At 45.3% G+C, this 13,355-nt stretch overlaps 1 protein-coding gene across 15 annotated transcripts in view; it reads left to right on the top strand.

The window, feature by feature from the left end:
• ZNF462 (zinc finger protein 462) overlaps nucleotides 1-13,355 on the top strand; it is a 153,610-nt gene that overhangs the window by 63,430 nt on the left and 76,825 nt on the right. For 8 of the 15 annotated variants that reach the window (XM_016961387.4, XM_054658929.2, XM_016961382.4 and 5 more), the window contains 4 exons: nucleotides 444-6,070; nucleotides 6,836-7,000; nucleotides 8,574-8,860; nucleotides 11,818-11,936. In XM_016961387.4, coding sequence (XP_016816876.3) covers nucleotides 444-6,070; nucleotides 6,836-7,000; nucleotides 8,574-8,860; nucleotides 11,818-11,936 — 6,198 coding nt within the window. Of the gene's footprint in view, nucleotides 1-443; nucleotides 6,071-6,835; nucleotides 7,001-7,155; nucleotides 7,349-8,573; nucleotides 8,861-11,817; nucleotides 11,937-13,355 lie in introns of those variants that run through there. The other 7 variants (XM_054658931.2, XM_520170.9, XM_024345819.3 and 4 more) reach the window with 5 other exon arrangements.

Genomic DNA, 13,355 nt, shown 5'->3' with positions numbered 1-13,355 from the left:
ACGTGGCTTTTGCAGAGTTTTTTGTGCTTTGCTAGCCATTTTTGTGGTTTGGGCATCATGTATCTCTCCTTGAGTACCTTAGGTTTTATCCTTTCAAAAGCTTCCTCATATATCCTACCTTTCAATTTGGAGAACAAGATAGTTGCTTGGAAAGTTCTAGAAAAAGTAGTACAATTTATGAAACTTGTATTTTTATAGCTGTGTGGCTCATTTATGGAGATGAGAATACCTAAAGCTATACACTGCATCTTTATCCATGAGAAGGTGCAGTACGTATATCTTCATTGATGCTTTGTGAATACTCTTCAAGGCCTCATCTTGAGACTTCAGGCCTTTTGCATGTGATGTTTAGTAATGAAGAATAATTGGAATGGTACTGATTTGCATGATTGGATATTTTAATTATCTTTTGCTTTGTCACTTTCCTTATGCTTTTTCTTTAGGTCAAAATGCAACTGCATTGGGGACCGGAGGTTACTATGGCCACAGTCCAGGATATTATGGTCAGCATATTGCCGCTAATCCCAAACCAACAAACAAGTTTTTTCAATGCAAGTTCTGTGTACGCTACTTCAGGTCAAAAAACCTCCTCATAGAACACACTAGAAAGGTCCATGGAGCTCAAGCTGAAGGGAGTTCATCAGGACCCCCTGTCCCGGGATCCTTAAATTATAATATCATGATGCACGAGGGATTTGGAAAGGTCTTCTCTTGCCAGTTTTGCACATACAAGTCACCAAGAAGGGCAAGAATAATGAAGCATCAGAAGATGTATCACAAAAACAATTTGAAGGAGACCACTGCTCCCCCACCTGCTCCTGCTCCAATGCCAGACCCTGTGGTTCCGCCCGTATCACTGCAGGACCCCTGCAAGGAACTGCCAGCAGAGGTTGTGGAGCGCAGCATCTTAGAGTCTATGGTCAAGCCTTTGACCAAATCTCGAGGCAACTTTTGTTGTGAGTGGTGCAGCTACCAGACCCCCCGCCGAGAACGCTGGTGTGACCACATGATGAAGAAACACCGCAGTATGGTCAAGATCCTTTCCAGTCTCAGACAGCAACAAGAAGGAACTAATCTACCTGATGTGCCGAACAAGAGTGCCCCCAGCCCCACTTCCAACTCCACCTATCTGACCATGAATGCTGCAAGCCGGGAGATACCCAATATTACCGTCTCCAACTTCAGGGGCTCCATGGGCAACTCCATCATGAGACCCAATTCTTCAGCTTCCAAGTTTTCGCCCATGTCTTACCCTCAGATGAAGCCGAAGTCACCTCACAATTCTGGTCTAGTTAACTTGACAGAGAGATCCCGTTATGGAATGACTGACATGACCAATTCTTCTGCTGACCTGGAAACTAACAGCATGCTAAATGACTCTAGTTCTGATGAAGAGTTAAATGAAATAGACAGTGAGAATGGTTTAAGTGCTATGGATCACCAGACATCAGGCCTGTCTGCAGAGCAGCTGATGGGCTCAGATGGCAACAAATTATTGGAGACCAAGGGGATTCCATTTAGAAGATTCATGAATAGGTTCCAGTGCCCTTTTTGTCCTTTCCTCACCATGCATCGACGTAGCATCTCTCGTCACATAGAAAACATCCACTTATCTGGAAAGACAGCTGTCTATAAATGTGACGAATGTCCGTTTACTTGCAAGAGCTCGTTGAAACTTGGGGCTCACAAACAGTGTCACACGGGTACAACGTCAGATTGGGATGCTGTGAATTCCCAGAGTGAAAGCATTTCTTCCTCACTGAATGAAGGTGTGGTGTCTTATGAGAGCTCAAGCATCAATGGTAGAAAGTCAGGAGTCATGTTGGATCCCTTGCAGCAGCAACAGCCACCGCAGCCACCACCACCGCCGCCGCCACCACCACCATCACAGCCACAGCCACTGCAGCAGCCACAGCCACCACAGCTGCAGCCACCACATCAGGTGCCACCCCAGCCACAAACACAGCCACCACCACCGCAGCAGCCACAGCCACCCACACAAGCCGCACCTCTGCACCCATACAAATGCACCATGTGTAATTACTCCACCACAACTCTGAAAGGGCTAAGAGTCCATCAGCAGCATAAACATTCATTCTGTGACAACTTGCCAAAATTCGAGGGGCAGCCCTCAAGCCTACCATTGGAAAATGAGACAGACAGCCACCCCTCTTCCAGCAACACTGTGAAGAAAAGTCAGACCTCAATTCTTGGGTTGTCCTCCAAGAACAATTTTGTAGCTAAAGCCTCTAGGAAGCTCGCCAATGACTTTCCTCTAGATTTGTCACCCGTGAAGAAGAGAACCAGGATTGACGAGATAGCAAGCAACCTTCAGAGCAAAATTAACCAAACCAAACAGCAGGAAGATGCAGTGATCAATGTTGAGGATGATGAAGAGGAAGAGGAAGACAACGAAGTCGAGATAGAGGTTGAGTTGGACAGGGAGGAAGAACCAACAGAACCCATCATAGAGGTTCCCACTTCCTTTTCTGCCCAACAGATATGGGTAAGAGATACCATTGAGCCCCAGAAAGAGCCCAACTTCAGAAACATCACCCACGATTACAATGCCACCAATGGGGCTGAGATTGAGCTCACCCTTTCTGAAGATGAAGAGGATTATTATGGCTCCTCAACAAACTTGAAAGATCACCAAGTTTCCAATACTGCTCTGCTGAATACCCAAACTCCCATCTATGGGACTGAGCACAATAGTGAAAACACAGACTTTGGTGACTCTGGAAGGCTTTACTATTGTAAACACTGTGACTTTAACAACAAATCTGCCCGGAGTGTTAGCACCCACTACCAACGAATGCACCCATACATTAAATTCAGCTTTAGGTACATCTTGGACCCCAACGATCACAGTGCAGTGTACAGGTGCCTGGAATGCTACATCGATTACACCAACTTCGAAGATCTCCAGCAGCATTATGGTGAGCACCACCCAGAAGCCATGAATGTACTCAACTTTGATCACTCGGACCTGATCTACCGGTGTCGGTTTTGTTCATACACGAGCCCGAATGTTAGAAGCCTGATGCCACATTACCAAAGAATGCATCCCACGGTGAAGATCAACAACGCGATGATATTTTCAAGCTATGTCGTGGAGCAGCAGGAAGGGCTGAATACGGAATCCCAGACCCTGAGGGAGATTCTGAATTCGGCTCCCAAGAACATGGCGACTTCCACACCTGTGGCTCGTGGTGGTGGTTTGCCAGCTACGTTCAACAAAAACACTCCTAAGACCTTTACTCCTGAATGTGAAAATCAGAAGGACCCTTTGGTCAACACTGTTGTTGTTTATGATTGTGATGTTTGTTCGTTTGCGAGCCCCAACATGCATTCTGTCTTGGTTCATTATCAGAAGAAACACCCCGAAGAAAAGGCTTCCTACTTTAGGATCCAGAAAACTATGCGAATGGTGTCTGTGGACAGGGGCTCTGCCCTTTCTCAATTATCATTTGAGGTGGGTGCTCCAATGTCTCCCAAAATGTCCAACATGGGTTCCCCACCCCCCCCACAACCCCCGCCACCAGACCTCAGTACTGAGCTTTACTACTGCAAACACTGTTCCTACAGCAATCGGTCAGTTGTGGGAGTGCTTGTCCACTACCAGAAAAGACACCCAGAAATAAAGGTTACTGCCAAATATATCAGACAGGCTCCTCCCACAGCTGCAATGATGAGAGGGGTCGAAGGGCCCCAAGGCTCCCCCCGGCCACCCGCCCCCATACAACAGCTGAACCGAAGCAGCTCTGAGAGAGATGGCCCTCCTGTGGAGAATGAGATGTTCTTTTGCCAGCACTGTGATTATGGGAACCGGACGGTCAAAGGGGTACTCATTCATTATCAGAAGAAGCACCGAGACTTCAAGGCCAACGCAGATGTGATCCGGCAGCATACGGCCACCATTCGAAGCCTCTGCGACCGAAATCAGAAGAAGCCTGCCAGCTGCGTGCTTGTCTCCCCCTCTAATCTGGAGCGGGACAAAACGAAACTCCGAGCACTCAAATGTAGGCAGTGCTCATATACCTCCCCCTACTTCTATGCACTGAGGAAGCATATCAAGAAAGACCACCCCGCCCTGAAAGCCACAGTCACGTCCATCATGCGATGGGCATTTCTAGATGGCTTGATAGAAGCTGGCTACCACTGCGAGTGGTGCATCTACTCCCATACGGAGCCCAACGGTTTGCTCCTGCATTACCAACGGAGGCATCCAGAACACTATGTTGATTACACCTACATGGCTACTAAACTGTGGGCTGGGCCAGACCCATCCCCTCCCTCTCTCACAATGCCAGCCGAAGCCAAAACCTACAGATGCAGGGACTGTGTTTTCGAAGCTGTCTCCATCTGGGACATCACTAATCACTACCAAGCATTCCACCCCTGGGCCATGAATGGTGATGAGTCAGTGCTGCTGGACATCATCAAGGAGAAAGATGCTGTGGAGAAGCCCATTCTTTCATCCGAAGAGTTGGCAGGCCCTGTGAATTGTGAAAACAGTATACCCACCCCTCTCCCGGAGCAGGAAGCTGAATGTCCAGAGGATGCAAGACTGTCCCCTGAGAAAAGCCTGCAGCTAGCTTCAGCCAACCCCGCCATATCCTCCACCCCATACCAGTGCACGGTATGCCAATCTGAGTATAACAACTTGCACGGCCTTCTCACTCATTATGGGAAGAAGCACCCTGGCATGAAAGTGAAGGCTGCTGACTTTGCCCAGGACATTGACATCAACCCAGGTGCCGTCTACAAATGCAGGCATTGCCCATACATCAACACCCGCATCCACGGCGTACTGACCCACTACCAGAAGCGACACCCGTCCATCAAGGTGACCGCTGAGGACTTTGTGCACGACGTAGAGCAGTCTGCTGACATATCCCAGAATGACGTGGAGGAGACGAGCAGGATCTTCAAGCAAGGGTATGGCGCCTACCGGTGCAAACTGTGTCCGTACACACACGGCACTTTGGAGAAACTAAAAATCCACTACGAGAAGTATCACAATCAGCCTGAATTTGATGTCTTTTCCCAGTCGCCCCCGAAGCTGCCAGTCCCCCTCGAGCCCGAGATGACCACTGAAGTGAGCCCTTCCCAAGTCTCCATCACTGAGGAGGAGGTGGGAGAGGAGCCCGTGTCCACTTCTCACTTCTCTACCTCCCACCTGGTCTCCCACACTGTGTTCCGGTGCCAGCTCTGCAAGTACTTCTGCTCCACGAGGAAGGGGATCGCCAGGCACTACCGCATCAAGCACAATAATGTCCGAGCCCAGCCAGAAGGCAAGAACAACCTCTTCAAGTGTGCCCTGTGTGCCTACACCAACCCCATCCGCAAAGGTCTGGCAGCCCACTACCAGAAGCGCCACGACATTGATGCGTATTACACTCACTGCTTGGCAGCCTCCAGGACCATCAGCGACAAGCCCAACAAAGTGATCATCCCATCCCCGCCCAAGGACGACTCCCCTCAGCTGAGCGAGGAACTCCGGCGGGCAGTGGAGAAGAAAAAGTGCTCCTTGTGCTCTTTCCAGTCGTTCAGCAAGAAGGGCATCGTGTCCCATTACATGAAACGCCACCCAGGGGTGTTCCCAAAGAAGCAGCACGCCAGCAAGTTGGGGGGCTACTTCACGGCCGTCTATGCAGATGAGCATGAGAAGCCCACGCTGATGGAAGAAGAGGAGAGAGGCAGCTTTGAGAAAGCCGAGGTGGAGGGTGAAGCTCAGGAAATCGAGTGGCTCCCGTTCCGCTGCATCAAATGCTTCAAGCTGTCCTTTAGCACTGCAGAGCTGCTGTGCATGCATTACACTGACCACCACAGTCGGGACCTAAAGAGGGACTTCATCATTCTGGGCAACGGCCCCCGCTTGCAGAACTCCACCTACCAGTGTAAGCACTGTGATAGCAAACTGCAAAGCACAGCCGAGCTGACCTCACACTTGAACATTCACAATGAGGAATTCCAGAAGCGTGCCAAACGTCAGGAGAGGAGGAAACAGCTTTTGAGCAAGCAGAAATATGCAGATGGTGCTTTTGCAGATTTCAAACAAGAGAGGGTAAGGATATGTTTTGATTTCCCTTCCCCCAGGAGGCCTCTCATCACTGGTGCCCACATGCACTTCTTCGTTGCCAGCCAAACTGCTGCAGGCTTCCTAGTGACTTAGCTTGCCAGAGAGCTCAATAAGTCAATTAAACATTTCGAGCTTGATTATCTCCCATTCTGTGCTCACCCCTCTCCTTGGTCCCTTCCCCTCCCTCCTTCCCTTTGACTCCTCCCATGGCTCCCCAGGGGAGGTTTGGGGTGGTTTCTATGTATGTCTTTCTGCCAAGTAGCTTTATCTGAAGCCTAGTTTTACAACAACGCTCGCTCTTTCCTAAGGCAGTGTGGGCTGTCTCTTGGTACCATTAGCACTTCTCAGCCATGTCTTGGTCTTCAGTGTTTGCTACATGAACCTAACGTCTCCAGGAGTAGATTTTATTTTATCAAGAAGTTCATTAATGGCGCAACTATGCAACGTTTCACCTGCCTAGTTGAAACTGGTTTGAAAACCAGATGACTTAGTGGCAGTGACGATGAGCTTCTGCACAGAAATCTTCTCTACTCACAAGCCGTAATGTATTTGGGTTTCAAAGACTTTGCATAGTAGGCAGCATGCCATGATGCTGACAAATTTGTTATATAAAAATACTCGCCTATATCTCCCTTGGTTTTTAACCTGCTAATCGGCTTTAAAATAAAGTATGTTAGTAAACTGCAAGAATAAATTCTGACAATTGAGGGAGGGCTCGGAGTACTGATGGCTACCACTGTATTTTACCAGCCTTTTGGTCACTTAGAAGAGGTGCCAAAGATCAAGGAGAGGAAAGTGGTGGGCTACAAATGTAAATTCTGTGTGGAAGTGCACCCAACGCTCCGAGCCATCTGCAATCACCTCCGAAAGCACGTCCAGTATGGCAATGTCCCAGCTGTGTCAGCTGCTGTGAAGGTGAGAACTGGAAGGTCTGGATGAGCATTGTGTGTGAGCGATTCGAGTTACTTATTAACCCCATTGCCTAAAGCAGCTCAGGAAAGAGCATCTCAGAATGTGGGCATTCCTGAATTATGCTTGGATTGGTTTGGCTTGTTTTGATTTCTTTGCAGGTTGGACCTTCCTCATCTTTCTGTTCAGGGAAAGGTCGAGTTTCGATCTGGTTTCCTTCCACGCGGATAGTTTGGTGGCAGCAGAAGGTCCAGGATTCTCGGTCTAGGAGGCTTCGGGTCGTCCTTCTATTCTGCGTTTAGTGCCATTAGCTCTTCGTTCTTCCAAGTTGCCCGAGCTCTTGAGAGGAATCAAGTGGGTTCTGTTCCCATCATCTTCTGCTCCTCTTTCTTCCTGACTTCTTACTGTTCTCATCTGGCTGAGGATGCAGAGAGCCTAGGAGAATCTCTTTGTCTTCTTATCCTGGGTCCTCTGGGGACTGCAAGAGACATTAAAACTAAAAGCATTCAAGTCACAATTGACCCTGAAAGCCTTGGTTTGTCTCCTCCATCCCCTCTCCCATATGATGCTGACAAGTGTCTTCCCTTTTCCCTCTGACTTTTATTAGGCCACCTGTTTTGAACATCATAATCCTAATAGCAGCCACCATGTCAGTAACCAAGCCACCATCCCCGTCTTCCAGGATATTGCTAAGCCCTATTATTTATTAAAACAGAAGTCATTTTGGGGTTCTGCCCTTTCTCTAAGGGTACACGCGAACATATTTTTGTCATCTGCCCTTCTTGAGCTTACATCCTATTTTGCCAATTTAACATGAAGATAAAGTCTCTACTTTTCTTCACTGAAGACTGAAGCTTTCTGTCTTTTGGCAGAACTGTGGCAACCCAGGGATATCAGCAGTCACTTTCTTTCAGACACCACTGCGGTGTGTCCCAGGCTCGTTTCCTGGGATCATGTGAGAGAGACAGAAGGGCTTTTCCTGTGTAATCAGTAACCCAAGGAGCTATCTCGAAAAACAGGTGACTTAAAACTAGGCTGCTCCTTAATTTTTTGAATTGATTATGCAGCAGTCTCCAGTCATAGAGTGAAGTCACCATCTACAGGGTAGGGGGCAGACAGCGGGATCTTTTGCTTTGCTTCCTTTCCAGATAATGGCCCAAGGCTCCTCAATGACCATACTACTTTGCTTTTCTTTCTCTTCCTTTCTTCCTCTCTTTTCTGTGAGCCACAACCCTAGCCCAACTTTATGTCAACTTAGATGGGGTTGCAGTTTGAATTTTCTTTTAAGATGGGGAAGAAGTGAGTGAAGTGTCTTCAGAGTGGGAGAAGCCCTTGTTCACATTTCGCAAACAGTAGCAACCTGTGTCCGGGTATGTTGTCCTAAAATCACCTCCACTGCATGAAGAATGGCAGTTGGGCTTGCTCTCCCTCTAGGGGTAGCTGGAGAGGCAGGGGAGGAAGCTTTGACAAGAAGTGCTGTTGAGTTTGGGAGAATGAAGGGAGAAAAAGAAAGCTGGAGGCAATGATGATGGATATTTATTTTGTTGGTGGGGCATGTGTGTGTGTGTGGTTCTCTTAGCAGGAGGCGGATGACCCTGCCCACTTGTTCCTGGATGGATTGGAAGCAGCCAAAGACGCCAGTGGTGCCCTGGTGGGCCGGGTGGATGGTGAACACTGCTTGCTTGATGGAATGTTGGAGGATGAAACCCGGCCGGGGGGATACCATTGCAGTCAATGTGACAGAGTCCTGATGTCCATGCAGGGGCTGCGTTCTCATGAGAGGAGCCACCTGGCCCTGGCCATGTTTACCCGCGAGGACAAGTACAGCTGCCAGTATTGCTCGTTTGTTTCTGCTTTCAGGCACAAGTAAGTGCTATTGGGGGGTCACTAGTGGTTACTGGGAGATGATGTCATAGTGGAAGGCACTAAGCTAAAGCAGAAGCTTGGATGAGTAAGAAGGCCCCACTCATGGTTCACACCTGCTGCTATGTTACCTGGAGCCTCAGTCACCTTTTCTGTAAAATGGGGCTGAGAACAGGAGATTGATCGGATGGCGTTAGATTTGGCAAATGCAGGCATTTTAAAAATGAGAATTGGAGGAATTGCTATGATTTACCCAAAGGTAAAATGGCAGCTGTGGAGAGTGGATGAGTCTCCTGATTCATCTGTCGAACATTCAGCCAAAATCTAGTCATTGTTTGAGGAAGTAAAGTCCATTTAGAAAACTGAGTTGCTAAAGAGGTAAAATTAGGACTACTAACCCATGTGACCAAAGAAACATTGCTTGCAATTTTTCAAAAGATCTTGAAAGGTAAAGAAGTTCATGGATGCCAAAGAGTTGCTTGACATACAGGGAGATTGAGGAGAGGGAGCTTCCCATTACTCATCACAGCTTCGAAAGTGTAAATATGGAATAGGTGTGTAAGGCTTTTTGGGGCCATGGAAAGAGGGGTGGTTTTAAGAACAACTTTTTGTTGCCTTTCTCTTTCAGCCGTGTAAAAGAGAGATAAATATTCAATAATGCGTTTGGACAGTCTTGGATAAAGGTGACTAAGACTGACATGCTTTTTAAAACAATTCTTTTAATGAAATAAATGATGGACTATTTGCTTCTTAAAAAGATAAAGGACCAGTTAGTGGTTGTTGAACAGAAGAAGGAGGTGGTGTTTTCACAGAGGTTAGGATGGGTTGTAAACACTTTATTATAATACAGAGCCTAATATCTAATCTTTGTCATCAGATCCATACATTGGCATAAAACTTGAAATACTTCAATTCAAGAAGTATTTATTGAACAGCATCTATCACATTGTCTGACGCACAGTGGAACTTTAAATAATTGTGAATAAATGAATATATCCTGTCCTAGGTACTGTACTTTTGGGAAATATAAAGACACAGGCCATGGTCTGTGGCCAGGGGAATTTAGGGTCAAGGGTTGGTTTATGAAATTAAAAAAAAAAAACAAAACCCACTGACTCAGCAAAATAAAGCACGTCTTTGAAAATATCAGTAAAATACTATGATGTGTCAAAGAAGAGAAATGTTACATCAGCTTTGGAAGAGTCAGGAAGGTTTTATGGCATAAGGAGCATTTGGGTGAAGTCTTAAAGTAGGAAAATAGGACTTGAATAGTTTGGAAAGGACATATGATGTAGAGGAAAAGCTGAGGGAGGAGACCATGAAGCTGACTGGGGCCCTAGCTGGGGGTTCAGTTTGACTAATCCTTAAGTTACATGTAAAGGAATAGTGAAAGATAAGGTCTAAATACTTTAAAGGAGACCATATTTGGAGTTTTAAATGCCAGGAAATAGTATTTCATAATTTAAATTGCTGGTAAAAGGAAGAGTCAAATTAGCAAAATAATTATAATTGCTAACATTTATTGCATCTCACTATATACCAGGCACTGTACTAAGGGCCTTTAAATATTACTTAATTTCATTCTCAAAACACTCCTATAAGGTATGGCCCCATTATTATCATCTTATGAATAAGAAAAGTAAAGCCTAGAAAAATTAAGTAATTTGCCCAAGGACACACAGCCTATATGTAATGGCTGAGATTTTATCCCAGGTAGTCTGACTCCATAGCATGTGCTCTTGAGATGAAAAAAAAAAAAAAAAAAAAAAAAATCCATGGGGGCTGGGGGACAAGGAATTAAGAAGCAATAATAGTAGCTAGTTCAAGAAGTTAGGGAATGATTGAAGGAATGGATTTGCCTGACTTGGAAAAATTGACTTCATGCGTGGGATGAGGGACAAAGTAAAATACAAATGGCAGCTAGGTTTTCAGTTTACTCATCTGGAAGAAAGGTTAGTGCCATTTATAGAAACAAGGAAATGAAGAAGAGAATTTGTTTTGTAGAAAACTCTCTGATGGGTTTGTTTAGAACAGGTTGAGTTAAAGAGAACTAAAGGACACCCAGAGGGAGCTGTCCAGGGGCAATTGAAAATGTTGCTTTGGAGCTCAGGAGAGCATTATATGTTGAAATGGTAAGCAGTACCGTTCCCACATGAGGCATTTAGAATGGAATTTAGTGCTCTGGAGTAGTGATACAAATTAGAACTTCCCACACCTTGTTTGGTAGATTTATTATTTTTTTAGGCTAATAATTATTATGAAGTACTAGGGGTTCGTTGTAATTAAATAACTCCCTTGTAAATTGCTTCTGGAAGACTTACAGCAAACATGGCTGTGTGTATCAGAAGGGATGTGCGGCCTTTTGACCACGTGGCTCCTTTAAACATGCGTGCACTGTGCCTCCATATTAATATAGACCCTGGCAACAAGACAGCCCATTGCAAGAAGTTCAGCCACTTCGAAACCTCCCTTCCTCACTCTAGTGTTCACAATGAAAGTAGAATTAGAATTCAAAAAGAAAGTCAGCTCTTTTCAAATGCTAAATTTCTCTAATTCCCATTCTGTTATTTGAATAAGTTAGAGGACTAATTGATAGGCACTCTCACTGGCTTGGCAGGAAGCTTGAATTCACCCATATTGTACCTTCTCTTTAGATACACTCTTCCAATGATCAGAGCTCTAAGAAGGGACAATAAAGATTCTTACCATGACCTGTTACCACTGCCATATCTCTAAATCCAAAAAAAACTCTTGATCTCTTCCTTTAGCTTCCTGTCCTCTTAGAGTAGGTACAACTCTTGAAAATTAATTAATTAAATCAATAAATGCCATTATTGGAAAGTAAACAAAAGGACTTTGAACGACCTAGAAATAGGATTCCTGGAAAAAAAGCAATGAGCAAATCCTCTATGCAATTTTTAATTTTGTCATTTTTCTTTTTGTTTTCCTTCTACATCAAGTTTGGATCGCCATATGCAAACCCACCACGGACACCATAAACCATTCCGATGCAAACTCTGCTCCTTCAAGTCCTCCTATAACAGCCGGCTGAAAACACATATACTCAAAGCTCATGCTGGTGAGTTGTGCATTGATGATGCACAAGTTCTTTAGCACTCTCTGAGTTTGAAACCTGATGATCTTTATTGAGTGAAATACTGTCCTGCCTTACGCTTGAGAATGTTATTCTTGGGATGGATGTATATTCAGTTTTATTTTCACCTAGTAAAGAAAAAATAAAGAAAAAAGTAAAAGTTAAACAAAATCACCTAAATCCAAAATAATACAAAGCCTATGTCACCCATGTTATGGTTAGTTCGTTCGTGCTACTGACAAGTTAGAATTAGACTGTTGGTGATTTTTACAGAAATTTCTAAACTGCCTATACTTTCTAATTCAATTGCCAAGAATTGTTATATCTATTAAAAAGACTTTCCAGCTAAAATAAAGTTACCAACTTAAGGAAGTTAGAAAGGGCAAAGGGAACTCAAGATGTGTGAGATTTTTCAAGAGATACCCTTAGATATGTTTCCGTACATAAGACAGAAATGACTTTGGGTTGTGAGTGTCCAGCAGCTGTGCTGGTCTCTATCATACTGTTGTTCCATCTCATTACTCATTAGAGAAAATTGGAAATGAAAGAAGAAATACAGTCAGTCATCTATAATCTTATCTGAAGACCACTGTTGTTGACGTCTGATGTGTCATGACCCTTACCCACCAGGCTGGGCACTAGGCGTGTTATATGCATCATCTTCTTTAGTCCTATAATCGTCCTAAAGGGGAGGCATTGTGTCACATTCCTTGTGCCTTGTATAACCCTTGGTCACAGTTTGAACAGTGTTGTAAGAACCGCTCAGAACCTGGGTCCTTCACTTTCGCCAGCTCCTCATGCTCTGTGTAAACAGGACCATGTCTCTTCACTGTCTTCTGAGTGTTGGATTTTGTTGAACTGACTTAATGCAGTAAGATTACCCAGGTCTCCCAGTTGCCTCAAACTCCACTAGGAGTAAGGAATGGGACAGGGAAGTTAGCTATAGGGGCTTTTCTCTATCTTTTTGTATTTTTCTGTCTCTGGGAAATTTCTACTAAAGTCCTTGAAGTGAGTGGCTTCAGGGTTCAAATCACTGTTTTCTAACTTGTGTATATTGTCCAGCTGGGACACTATCCTGGTGAGTTTTGCCCATAGGCCTTAGCCTTGTCAAAAGCACTTTTACCAGCGAGAGCTGGGAAGAGATGATTCGGCCTGTGGGAAAGACTTGAAGAGAGCATCAGAGCCTGCACACTGATGCCAGCGTATTAAGCTGAAGTGTCTGCTCTTGGAACTGACCCAGCAAACTGGCCTCCCTGTACTCACTGGCTGGCAAGAAGAGAGCATCCAGTAAGAGAGATTGGGAGCAGTGTAATTCAGTTCTTGACATACCTTGGAACCTTGGCCTCCATGACATTGCTTTGAGTGACTGAGTGGGGCTTGGCTTGGAAAAAGCCAGTACCTTTT

The sequence above is a fragment of the Pan troglodytes genome, chromosome 11 (genome assembly GCF_028858775.2).
Source record: "Pan troglodytes isolate AG18354 chromosome 11, NHGRI_mPanTro3-v2.0_pri, whole genome shotgun sequence".
Taxonomy (NCBI): Eukaryota; Metazoa; Chordata; class Mammalia; order Primates; family Hominidae; genus Pan; species Pan troglodytes.
This window is presented reverse-complemented; position numbering and strand designations above follow the sequence as displayed.